The sequence below is a fragment of the Nelumbo nucifera genome, chromosome 6 (assembly GCF_055504915.1).
Source record: "Nelumbo nucifera cultivar China Antique chromosome 6, China Antique-T2T, whole genome shotgun sequence".
NCBI lineage: Eukaryota > Viridiplantae > Streptophyta > Magnoliopsida > Proteales > Nelumbonaceae > Nelumbo > Nelumbo nucifera.
In genome coordinates this window covers 13482357-13495543 of record NC_142654.1, presented here as the reverse complement: position 1 = coordinate 13495543, position 13187 = coordinate 13482357, and the positions used below count along the sequence as shown (strand labels likewise).

At 38.5% G+C, this 13187-nt stretch overlaps 1 protein-coding gene across 1 annotated transcript in view; it reads right to left on the bottom strand.

Annotated features, from left to right (window-relative positions):
• LOC104588913 (leukocyte immunoglobulin-like receptor family A protein) overlaps positions 1 to 10612 on the bottom strand; it is a 29263-nt gene extending 18651 nt beyond the window's left edge. The window contains exons 1-2 of the mRNA XM_010247039.3: positions 10381 to 10612; positions 8028 to 8117 (exon numbers count right to left, since the gene is read on the bottom strand). Coding sequence (XP_010245341.2) covers positions 8028 to 8117; positions 10381 to 10423 — 133 coding nt within the window. The 5' untranslated portion in view covers positions 10424 to 10612. The remainder of the gene's footprint in view (positions 1 to 8027; positions 8118 to 10380) is intronic.
• Positions 10613 to 13187: the final 2575 nt, after the last annotated feature.

The following is a 13187-nucleotide window of genomic DNA, read 5'->3' as shown; positions in this document are numbered from 1 at the left end:
TTTAAGGAATTTGCAGGCAATCACATTATAAGCCCTAGAATTAATGCCACCTTTTTGGCCTTGATACCTAAGAAGAATGATGCCAACCACCCAAAAGATTATAGGCCTATTAGTCTGGTGACAAGCATCTATAAAATTCTGGCTAAAGTGCTCTCGTTGAGGATCAAAACAGTTCTCCCTTCTATCATTAGTGAATCCCAGGGGGCTTTCATTCAAGGGCGACAAATAACAGATCAGATCTTAATTGCAAATGAGTGTGTGGAGGAAATGAAAGGTCTAGTAAGAGAGGTTTCATTTGTAAATTGAATCTTGAAAAGGCCTATGATTTGGTGGACTGGAAGTTTCTATTAGAGATTATGCGAAACTGTGGATTTGGGGACAAGTGGTGTAGTTGGATTTTTTGGTGTATTAGTACTTGTCACTGCTCTATTCTGGTAAATGGTATGATGAGGGACTTTTTCCAGCTTGCAGGGGTGTCAGGGAAGGGGATCCACTTTCACCATTCCTTTTTACCTTAGTAGCTGATGTGATTAGTAGGATCATTACTAAGGTTGATAGTGAAGATGCCATTAGGGGTTGGAGAATAGGGAGACACCAAGTCCCCGTCACCCACCTTTAGTTTGCAGATGACCTAATGATCTTTTGTGAAGGAGGTTTTAGCGAAAAGGTAGCAAACCTAAAGGAGCTAATCAAAGGATTTGAAAGTATTTCTAATTTGAGAATAAATTTGGAAAAGAGCTACATAGCGGGTATACATTTGGAGGTAGGGGAGGTCGAGGCTATTGCGTAGTGTCTTGAGTGTTCCACCTCTGCTTGGCCTATGTCATATTTAGGGCTTCCTTTAGGGGCAAATCCTAAGGAGAGTAGATTTTGGACCCCAGTGATAGAAAAGTTTGAGAAGAGATTAGCCTCATGGAAGAGGAATTATGTCTCTTTAGGAGGAAGAATTACCCTACTAAGAGCTACCTTGGCTAACTTACCCACCTATTTTTTGTCTGTTTTTAGGATACTGATTAGGGAAGCTAGGAAACTGGAGAAGTTGATGAGAGACTTCTTATGGGAGCCGGGACAAGAAAAAAAGGATCACTTGGTTAATTGGGAAATTGTGTGCAGAAGTAAATAAGAGGGGGGTTTGGGACTTGGGAGGGTAATTAGAAAGAATCAAGCTTTGTTAGAGAAATGGTTGTGGCGATGGCCATTGGAAAGAGAGAGATTGTGGCATGAGGTGGTGGGAAGCATTCATGGGAGGTCAAAGAATGGATGGGATGCTGTGTATCAAGGCAAGCTAACCTAGCAGCACCTTGGAAGGCCATTCACAACACCCTTCCTCAATTCCTCAATTTTATCAGGTATGAAGTTTGTTCTGGCAACACTGTTCATTTTTGGGAGGATATTTGGGTAGGAGACACACCTTTAAAGGATTTGTTCCCTTCGCTATTTTCTGTTTCTTTATACAAAAAAGAGGTGGTCTCAAAATTTGTCTCACCTTTGGGAACACCCTTAGATCCTACTTGGGATTTTGGGTTTCGTGGAGGGATCCAAACAAACCTGATTAAGAGGGTAATTAGAAAGAATCAAGCTTTGTTAGAGAAATGGTTGTGGCGATGGCCATTGGAAAGAGAGAGATTGTGGCATGAGGTGGTGGGAAGCATTCATGGGAGGTCAAAGAATGGATGGGATGCTGTGTATCAAGGCAAGCTAACCTAGCAGCACCTTGGAAGGCCATTCACAACACCCTTCCTCAATTCCTCAATTTTATCAGGTATGAAGTTTGTTCTGGCAACACTGTTCATTTTTGGGAGGATATTTGGGTAGGAGACTCACCGTTAAAGGACTTGTTCCCTTCGCTTTTTTCTATTTCTTTGTACAAAAAAAGAGGTGGTCTCAAAATTTGTTTCACCTTGGGGGACACCCTTAGATCCTACTTGGAATTTTGGGTTTCGTAGAGGACTTAGGGACGCTGAAATTGAGTCTCTTTCTATTTTGCTTGGTTGTCTTAATCAGGTTTGTTTGGATCCCTCCAAGCCAGATAAGAGAGTTTGGACTCCTAGACCCAATGGAACCTTCTCTTGTGCTTCTTTCTTCAAGTCCATCTCTCAACTTTCTACTCACCAACCCTTTCCGTCAAAAGAAATTTGGTGTAAGCCAGTCCCCCCAAAAATTATGGCTTTTTGTTGGGAAGTATTCCATGGGAAAGTAAACACTTTAGACAATCTACAAAAGAGAAGACCTTTTCTCTGTATTTCTCCTAATTGGTGTATCCTCTGTAGAGCTCACGGTGAGGATTGTTACCATATACTAGTATCTTGTCCCTTTTCTGCAGACCTTTGGGCTTGGCTACTTTCGTTGTTTGGGGGTAGTTGGAGTCTACCAACAGAAGTTCAGATGCTCTTCAACCATTCTACCTTTTATTGGCCTACAAAAATAGAGAGAATTATGTGGAGATGTGCTCGTGCTGCTTTGACTTGAACTCTTTGGGAAGAAAGGAATCTCAGAATTTTTCAAGACAAGGAAAGAAACAGCCAAGATTTGAAAGACTGTGTTAAACAGGGCAATACATTGGCTGAAGACCTTGGAAATCTTCCATCAATTCTCCTTTAATGACCTTTGGAGAAATTGGTCAGCAGTAGCAAGGTGCTCATCTTTAAAGGACAAATCAATTACAAGCTGGTCTCCTCCACCCGAAGGCTCAATAAAGTTGAACTTTGATGGAAGCAGCATGAGTAATCCAGGATTATCCGGAGTGGGGGGTGCTTTGAGAAATGAGAAGGGAGAGATTTTGTTGCTCTACTCAAGTCCCTTGGGAATTGGGAACTCCATCAGGGCAGAACTTTTAGCTGCTGTACAAGGGGTGCAATTTGCAAACCAGTTGGGGGTACAACACCTAATAATCGAGGGGGATTCCAAAGTGGTGGTGGGTTGGTTGAAAAATTCTGAAGAGGCTATGTGGCGATACAAGAATGAAATGAAGAAATTTAGTTGGTTGACAAGGAATATGTTGGTCATTGTACAATGGGTGGAGAGATCAGCAAATACTTTGTCAGATGTGTTAGCTAAGCAAGGGGTAAATAGGGAAGAATTATTTTGGGCTCAGTTGTGATTCTTGTTTTTCTTTCCTAGTTTACTTATAAGATTCAAAGAGGGGCTGCAGCTCGTGCCTCTCATTGGATAGATCCAAGGCTCCAGGTCCAGATGGCTTTACAATGGGTTTATTGAGCCTTCTGAATCAATAAACTTATTATTATTCATCAAAAAAAAAAAAGTTGTCTTTCTAATGGATAGATCCAAGGCTCCAGGTCCAGATGGCTTTACAATGGGTTTTTATCAAGACTGTTGGGAGGTGTTGAAAGAGGATTTAGTTGAAGTCTTTAAGGAATTTGCAGGCAATCACATTATAAGCCCTAGAATTAATGCCACCTTTTTGGCCTTGATACCTAAGAAGAATGATGCCAACCACCCAAAAGATTATAGGCCTATTAGTCTGGTGACAAGCATCTATAAAATTCTGGCTAAAGTGCTCTCGTTGAGGATCAAAACAGTTCTCCCTTCTATCATTAGTGAATCCCAGGGGGCTTTCATTCAAGGGCGACAAATAACAGATCAGATCTTAATTGCAAATGAGTGTGTGGAGGAAATGAAAGGTCTAGTAAGAGAGGTTTCATTTGTAAATTGAATCTTGAAAAGGCCTATGATTTGGTGGACTGGAAGTTTCTATTAGAGATTATGCGAAACTGTGGATTTGGGGACAAGTGGTGTAGTTGGATTTTTTGGTGTATTAGTACTTGTCACTGCTCTATTCTGGTAAATGGTATGATGAGGGACTTTTTCCAGCTTGCAGGGGTGTCAGGGAAGGGGATCCACTTTCACCATTCCTTTTTACCTTAGTAGCTGATGTGATTAGTAGGATCATTACTAAGGTTGATAGTGAAGATGCCATTAGGGGTTGGAGAATAGGGAGACACCAAGTCCCCGTCACCCACCTTTAGTTTGCAGATGACCTAATGATCTTTTGTGAAGGAGGTTTTAGCGAAAAGGTAGCAAACCTAAAGGAGCTAATCAAAGGATTTGAAAGTATTTCTAATTTGAGAATAAATTTGGAAAAGAGCTACATAGCGGGTATACATTTGGAGGTAGGGGAGGTCGAGGCTATTGCGTAGTGTCTTGAGTGTTCCACCTCTGCTTGGCCTATGTCATATTTAGGGCTTCCTTTAGGGGCAAATCCTAAGGAGAGTAGATTTTGGACCCCAGTGATAGAAAAGTTTGAGAAGAGATTAGCCTCATGGAAGAGGAATTATGTCTCTTTAGGAGGAAGAATTACCCTACTAAGAGCTACCTTGGCTAACTTACCCACCTATTTTTTGTCTGTTTTTAGGATACTGATTAGGGAAGCTAGGAAACTGGAGAAGTTGATGAGAGACTTCTTATGGGAGCCGGGACAAGAAAAAAAGGATCACTTGGTTAATTGGGAAATTGTGTGCAGAAGTAAATAAGAGGGGGGTTTGGGACTTGGGAGGGTAATTAGAAAGAATCAAGCTTTGTTAGAGAAATGGTTGTGGCGATGGCCATTGGAAAGAGAGAGATTGTGGCATGAGGTGGTGGGAAGCATTCATGGGAGGTCAAAGAATGGATGGGATGCTGTGTATCAAGGCAAGCTAACCTAGCAGCACCTTGGAAGGCCATTCACAACACCCTTCCTCAATTCCTCAATTTTATCAGGTATGAAGTTTGTTCTGGCAACACTGTTCATTTTTGGGAGGATATTTGGGTAGGAGACACACCTTTAAAGGATTTGTTCCCTTCGCTATTTTCTGTTTCTTTATACAAAAAAGAGGTGGTCTCAAAATTTGTCTCACCTTTGGGAACACCCTTAGATCCTACTTGGGATTTTGGGTTTCGTGGAGGACTTAGGGATGATGAAATTGAATCTCTTTCTGTTTTGCTTGGTTGTCTTAATCTGGTATGTTTGGATCCCTCCAAGCCAGATAAGAGGGTATGGACTCCTAGACCCAATGGAACCTTCACTTGTGCTTCTTTCTTCAAGTCCATCTCTCAACTTTCTACTCACCAACCCTTTCCGTCAAAAGAAATTTGGTGCAAGCTAGTTCCCCAAAAAATTATGGCGTTTTTGTTGGGAAGTATTCCATGGGAAAGTAAACACTCTAGATAACCTACAAAAGAGAACACATTTCCTCTGTATTTCTCCTAATTGGTGTATCCTCTATAGAGCTCACGGTGAGGATTGTTACCACCTATTAATATCTTGTCCCTTTTCTGCAGATCTTTGGGCTTGGCTACTTTCGTTGTTTGGGAGTAGTTGGAGTCTACCAGCAGAAGTTCACATGCTCTTCAACCATTCTACCTTTTATTGGCCTACAACAATAGGGAGAATTATGTGGAGATGTGCTCGTGCTGCCTTGATTTGGACTCTTTGGGAAGAAAGGAATATTAGAATTTTTCAAGAAAAGGAAAGGAGCAGTCAGGAATTGAAAGACTGTGTGTTAAATAGGGCAATACCTTGGCTGAAGACCTTGAAAATCTTTCATCAATTCTCCTTTAATGATCTTTCGAGAAATTGGTCAACAGTAGCGAGGTGTTCATCTCTAAAGGGAAAATCAATTACAAGCTGGTCTCCTCCATCTGAAGGCTCACTAAAGTTGAACTTTGATGGAAGTAGCATGAGTAATCCAGGATTATCTGGAATGTGGGTGCTTTGAGAAATGAGAAGAGAGAGATTTTGTTGCTCTACTCAGGTCCCTTGGGAATTGGGGATTCCATCAGGGCAGAACTTTTAGCTGCTGTACAAGGGGTGCAATTTGCAAACCAACTGGGGGTACAACACCTAACAATCGAAGGAGATTCCAAAGTGGTGGTGGGTTGGTTGAAAAATCCTAAAGAGGCTATGTGGTGTTACAAGAATGAAATGAAGAAATTTAGTTGGTTGACAAGGAATATGTTGGTCACTGTACAGTGGGTGGGGAGATCAGCAAATACTTTGTCAGATGTGTTAGCTAAGCAAGGGGTAAATAGGGAAGAATTGTTTTGGGCTCAGTTGTGATTCTTGCTTTTCTTTCCTAGTTTACTTGTAAGATTCAAGGAGGGGCTGCAGCTCGCGCCTCTCCCTGGGATGTTGTATGAACTCACTCTAAATTTGCTTCTAAATTAATAAATTTATTATCATTCATCTACCAACCTTAATCCGTTGGGAACCAGCATTTTGTTGATGCTTTTTATTGGATTTTGGTTCTAAATTGTAATTATCTTTGAGGTTTTCTAAATGGTTAGCCTAACTCTTCATTTGGACTTTTGGACTAAATGTTACGGTTTTTGGAAGTTGGTATCTTAAATATGTTAGATTTGGGAATTCCAGGAAAAATTTAGCGCCTACCAATTGTAGACTGTTGGAAAGCGGTTGTCTAATGATCCTTATGGCCAAAAGTGATGTTTAAATTGTAGTATGTTATGAGGTCTTCACAATGATAAGTCACACTTGCAAAACGGATAATTGAACCGAAAGTTACGAGTCTTGGAAGTTGGGCCCGTGAACACAGTAAATCTAGAAATTCTGGCAATGTTGGTCGACAACCAACTTTAGACTAATGCAAATCAATCGTTTTGTGACATTTCCCAGTGGGACACGATTCTAATTTGTAATATGTTTTGAGAAGTTGTGTTGGAAGAATAAATTCCTATTTTAGGTTGGTTGAGTGCAAGTTACAGATGTCAAATTAGGTCATACAAACATGCAAGCTGAAAACTGGAAATTTGGGGGTCTTGGAACCTAAAGCTAGTAAACTAGCTTAGATTTAGATAAAATGATACAATAAGTTAGAAGCATTTACATCATGAACTTAGCAATAATAATTTTGAAATTGGTTGTAATAACTACTTATTGATTTATAGGCTTTTGGGCATACCGTGACTCACTTTTATTGGTACTTTGGATCATGGTTTAAAATGTCCTTAATTTCCTATTGTTTCCATTTCTATTGGTAGTGACACAAAATCTTACTAGAATCGACATATTCCCCAATGAACACTACCAGCACTATGTGGAGTGCAAGAAATGGTTTCCATGACATATTTCCATCTCTACTTCGATGGGTAGCAACATGAAATTTTACTGCAATCAACAAATTCCCAGTGAACACTACCAGAATATGCAGAGTACAAGAGATATTATTATAACATAAGTTGGTGACAATAGTGTATATATGTGGAGTAACAATGTGATTGCCTGGATAACTTGCATGATTAGTTGATTACCACTTTGAGCTAACTCAATTTTCATTTTAAACATGAAACATGAAGTTAAGTATTAATTATTGTTTATGTAATAGATTGTTTGATTGATCTATTACCAATTACATTTTCTATGAGTTCAAATTTTGCTTTAACTAATTCTATCATGAAGCTTATCTTAAGGTTTACAGGACAACTTCAGAATGTATTCTGTTATCTATAACCTTAGTTTCTCAGCTTTGTTTAATGATTTGGTACAAGATAATAATTTAAAAATGTGTGCCTATGCTTCTTTATCATTTTATAAAGTATCATTATATATTTTTGCATATTTTACAATGTTTCCACCATGTCTATAATTTTCACAATACTTCCATATGATATTTCCGACATTTCCTACATATTTCCTATATTTGGATGATCGACATTTCCACCGACACCAAAGTTTTAAACCTTGTTTTGGATTCAATGTATTGGGCAAGTGGTTTTTCGCATTCCAAATAACTATTTTCTTTTCTTTTCTTTTTCTTTTTCTTTGATTTTCTTGTGAACTATCAATTACGTTAACATTTGAATTAGGATCCAAGCATGTGCAAACTAAGGATATACTGATAATTATTTCAAAAACTTGAAAGAAAGGACAAGCCAAAATAAACATATTCCAAGGGTCAGATTTAACAATAACTAATCAAACAAAATTTTCATGTCTCTTGTGCAAGTATGATACAAAATGTAGGAAATTTCATCATAATCATCCAAATGTAGAGGGATTGGAAAAAACAAAATACCTTTCTGCCATCTTCCAACTGGTGCCATAATACTGTGACCAAGATAGTTTTCTCGATGTTTATCAACCTTCACATCTTCCCACTTAAACTCTGCATAAGAAAACCAGGTTAAGTGAAAGGCGAACACCAAGCTACAGAACACAACTACTTTACATTGCTCAGAACTATAACATCATAGAAACTCTTTATGAGAATAAAGTTTTGTCCAGAACCACCAGTTATTCTCATAATTTCAATAAGGAAACCTCATTCTCATAATTTTCCTGGTGTTTGGCCTAAATTGGAAAGGAAACCTAAATATTTGAGATATCTAAGGTTACTGCAAGTTTTTAAAAAGGTGGATTATTAACTCATTCCATACTAGAAAGTAATTGTAGGAAATCCATTCATAACACTGATATAACTGATCCTTATTCTCAACATATCCCATGATCAAGATAGTTGGCTGAATCTTGTGAAAATACTTAGAAGTTCATTGATGTCATCATTTTGTAGAGAAAATCAACATTTTAAGAAAATATTCGTTGTCCACAGCATCTAGCATTCAACCAAAAACCACAAATTATCATTTTCTGTGTAAATCATTTGTTTCCCTTCATGTTATGTGCAACCAAACTAAACCTGGATAGATACATTTTTCAAATGAGGAACCAGGTAATCAAATCAAACCAAGCCAAACTAGGCATGGGGGATTAAATTAAAAGGGCAGCCCGGTGCACAAGGCTCCTGCCAATGCAGGGTCTGGGAGGGACAGATGCATGCAGCCTTACCCCTGCACATACAGAGAGGCTGTTTCCAATATTTGAATCTTGAACCCTGATCGCCCAGGTCATAATGGAGCAACCCAACCGTTGTGCCAAGGCCCACCCTCAAATAGGGGATGAAATTACAGTCCCCATATTTATGTTCTAACTTCAATGAACCATTTATTTGACAAAGCCTTCTGGGAAGGGTAAAAATGAAGCGTTGAATGAGATTTCTCAACCAACAGGGTCAATCAATGCAAGGACACATTTAAGGCCTTTGCATCATTTTTCACTTTGGTGCACACTACCAAACGCTGAACAGCATTCCCCTCAAAAAAAGGGATGTTAATCAGGTTCAACTTCCAAACAACCCAGTTCAGCATGTTACCAAGTAGCCCTTGTAAAATCATGTACACTGGTTTGGAACACCCCCCCCCCCCCAATTAGGCATTAACCTCATTAAAATGAAGCAAGAAATATTAAAAAAATAAAAAACAAATTAAAATGCACAAAATAAAACAATGACCACATTCAAGTTCAACAACAAACACTAAAAAACTACAATTAAAAAAATAAAGAACAAAGATTATTAATTGAGTTAAACCATCAAAAAATAACATAGAAGAACAAAACCAAACTATATTAATAAATACTGCCGATATCAATGAAGAAGCCAGGGGTTGTGGCCCCACCAAAAGCATTAAAAAACACCCTTGCATATACATTAGATTCGCTATTCCCACCTCCACTGTAAGCCTCTAAATGTTCTTCATTTAATGTTGTCCAAAATAGCCACTATGCTTCAGCCTTCAGCACTCCCAAACTAGCACTTGATTTCCACAACTTTTATCAAGACTCTTTGATCTCCTTCTTTGATGCATCTAACATGATTTAAGTCTCCACTCTTCACTTCTCTCGTCTTTACTAGATTATAAATTCCACTTTCTCCCTCTTTAATGCGTAATTTATGGTAGAGTTGGTCATATATACCCTAACTTTATACTCACTTACTTTCTTCTTAACTTCCTTCCATGTAGTGTTATATTTTTACCAAATTTTCTACGTTTTCAGTCTTTTCCCAATCCTTATAACACACTCGTTTTGCTTTAATACATTATTTTACCATTACTTAAAAAACATTAATAAAACAACGATCTTTAATCCATATATCTAGGACCAACTTCATACGAAAACTTCCCATTTTTTGCCTCCTTTTTTCCATGATACAGTATACAGAGAAAGTTCAAATATTCAATGCTCTAACATAGAATCAGAACCACATAAATTAGCATTGCACATGAAAATTTGAATTATATAAAACATTTGCACTCCCTAATTTCTCATGAAAGAATTTGCAAATTTCTGTTAGTACCGACAGGGTTTCACTTCAAACCCCGCAGAAAAAGCAACGTTTATCTTTATCAGAGAAAAAAAAAACATCTGAAATAAATGAAACTGAATCACAACGACGATCGATCGCAATAATTAACTATTTATCCAAGTTAAAATTCGACATATTCCGATTAGATATATATTTTTATTACATGAGGACTAGAAAGTAGAAACCCTAGAAAGAGAAACACGAGGAAGGGAGAAAGGGAGCTTACGATCTCGACCACCGCGAACGCCTCCTCTTGAAGGATGATACATTTTGGTCTTTCTCCTTCGGGACTATCACCGCTTTGAAATCAAAAAATTCGAAGAAACCAGCCTCTGTGATTTCCTTCCGCTTATTCGCTCGCTCTCCGAAATGCTGAGTGGGTTTTTCAATTTGATTACTACACAAGACGGCAGGAGAATATACGAGTTGAGTTAAAATCCCCTTTGCTCCCCACAGAGCACGCCTCACAACACGTTCCCTTTCACACGCCACGAGAAGTTTTATAGAGAAAGAGCTCTGATCACTAATCAGAAACCAGTTTCCATAGGGATAGAAGTAATAAAGTGGGTAACTCAAAACGACGCGCTCCTGGATCGTCTACCTTTGGACTTTGAGTGGATTTTCGTCCGAGTCCATACCATTTTGAGTCCCTCTCTCCCTTTTTTTTTTTTTTTTGCTTCATCCATTTATATTGCCTTGCCCCGGTAAGTTACCCATGGACCATGGTAGAAGGATGATAGCTGAATGTCACGTGCAGACTACATCTTTTATTTATAGTGGTTTAATTCATTATTATTGTTATTTATTTTTGGATAAATTTTTTAAGCTATCCTCATGGTTTATACTACTTTATATATATATATATACTTAAGTGTGAATAGGACTTATTTTCTAAAATTTTCATTACTGATTATTGGGGCAAACTTATATATTTGAATAAAAAGCTTTAATTGAGACAATAAACGAAATGAACAGCATATGACCCTAACCCAACAGGGGTGAGTCAACGTGAGGCGAGCCGATGTGGGTTAACCACTTAACCCGGCTCATTATCCCTGGGTAGGTCACAAACCCCCCACCCCACTCCATCCCTCTAGCACTGCACTAGTGAGGGCGATAAAGAATCCCGAAGTCTCCAGACTCTCCACTACAACCAATGAAAGATCATGGGTTGGCTCGGTTCAGTTAGCCCGTTTCAACCGCTAGCCGCTTTATCCATCGAACCAGCTTCTTTACATTTTCGTTTTTGTCTACCAGACTACCACCGTTTCTCAGAGGCCAGAGCACGTTTCGGCGTTTCACTCGTTCTCTCCATTTTTTCTTTCTGTTCGTTGAAAATGGGCTTCGATATGCATGAGTGGGTGTCTGTTGGTTCTCGTTTTTATTTTCTCCAACATGATTCCCGTGGATACTTGATAGTTCAAAGCAGTCTGCTTCCTGCTTAATGCTGTCACAGCCGTAGTACACAATCCCTGATTGCTGCACAATTTCATTATCGGTTTATTACACGTCCAAATCTCAATGTAATTATAATTAGTTCTTTGAGAAATTGTTGCCTGTCTATCTTTTTTCTGCATTGCTACTTCATCTATGTATTTGAATCCAGAAACGCAGAGGGAATGATGTCCTATAACTGTACTGTTTTACTTCACGGCTTCGAGTATTATTATATTGCTGAGCCGTGTGGTTCCCCCTTCAATTTTGGTCATTTCCCTTAATACGTTGTTTGCATGGCTAACTTTTAGCAAAATTAATTTTATAATACACAATTTGATCTTCTAGTATCCAAAAATTCTTTGCTCCTCTGCATCACGAATGCATATTCTGAGTGGCAGTTGCCGCAGTTCACTTGCAACTTTGCATTGCTGAAGAGTTTAAGTTATAGAATGATATTTGAACGAATCTAATTTCCTTGTGGTTGATTATTTGACTAGTGCTCCAGACATGCATTTGGCTAAGTTTTAATTTGCTATATTTTCTGTGTTGTTTCATGCACAGCTCCTTCAATTTTTTTGATTACTGATGCTATGTCATTAGATATGTAATATTCTCTCTAGCCTGTGAATTTTTAATATGCTTTGCTGTGGCATGACTAGTTTAACTAGGAAATTATGAATTGCTTATATGATCAGTTAATACATTGCTTAACAGGTTTAACAGGGACCAAGAATGGACAGGGGCAGATGCCTAGCACTTTTCGCCATTGTAACTTGATCATGACTCAAGTCCAAGGTCGCATACCATAATGGTATTCTATGGCGTTTTGATGCTTTTCCAATTCAGAATCATCATTTGAGGGTCCTAATACCTGAAAGTCAGTGGTCCTTGGTTTTTCAACAGGTCCAGGACTCCAAGTCAATGGGTTCCAAAGGAATTCACACATGGGTTGGGTTATTTTGTATTTTCTTTTATTTCAGTCTTATTAGAAGCAGGAAGGCATCTTTGTATATATTTCTACATACCCCATTGATTGGGGATTTGATTTGAATAGGAGAGTTGAAGTTAGAGGATTAATGAGATAAGTCTCTAAGTTAGTTGTGGAGGTAGAGATATAACTGACCAAGAAGAAATTGTTGGGAGGTTGTCAAAGGGGATTTGATGGCGGCATTTGAGGAATATCACGAGAGAGGAATTATCCACAAGGGAGCTATTACCAGTTTTGTCTGATTGATACCCAAGTCCTCAAAAGCTACCCACCCTAAAGGTTTTAGACCCATTAGCTTGATAGGAAGCCTTTGTAAGTCCTCTCCCTTAGATTGAAAGAGGTGCTACTCCTATTGGTCACTCAAAATCAAGGAACGTTCATCCAAGGAAAACAGATCATTGATCAAAATTTTATTGCTAATGAGTGTGTAGAAAAGATCAAAATCCAAGGATTGGGTGTGCAAATTAGATTTAGAAAAAAGCTTATGATTATGTAGATTGGTCTTTTTCTTGAGGAGCTATTGAGGATTTGTGGTCTTGGGGGGAAATGGAGGGAATGGATCATAGGGTATGTAAGTAATTGTCATTATTCAATTTTGGTTAATAGAT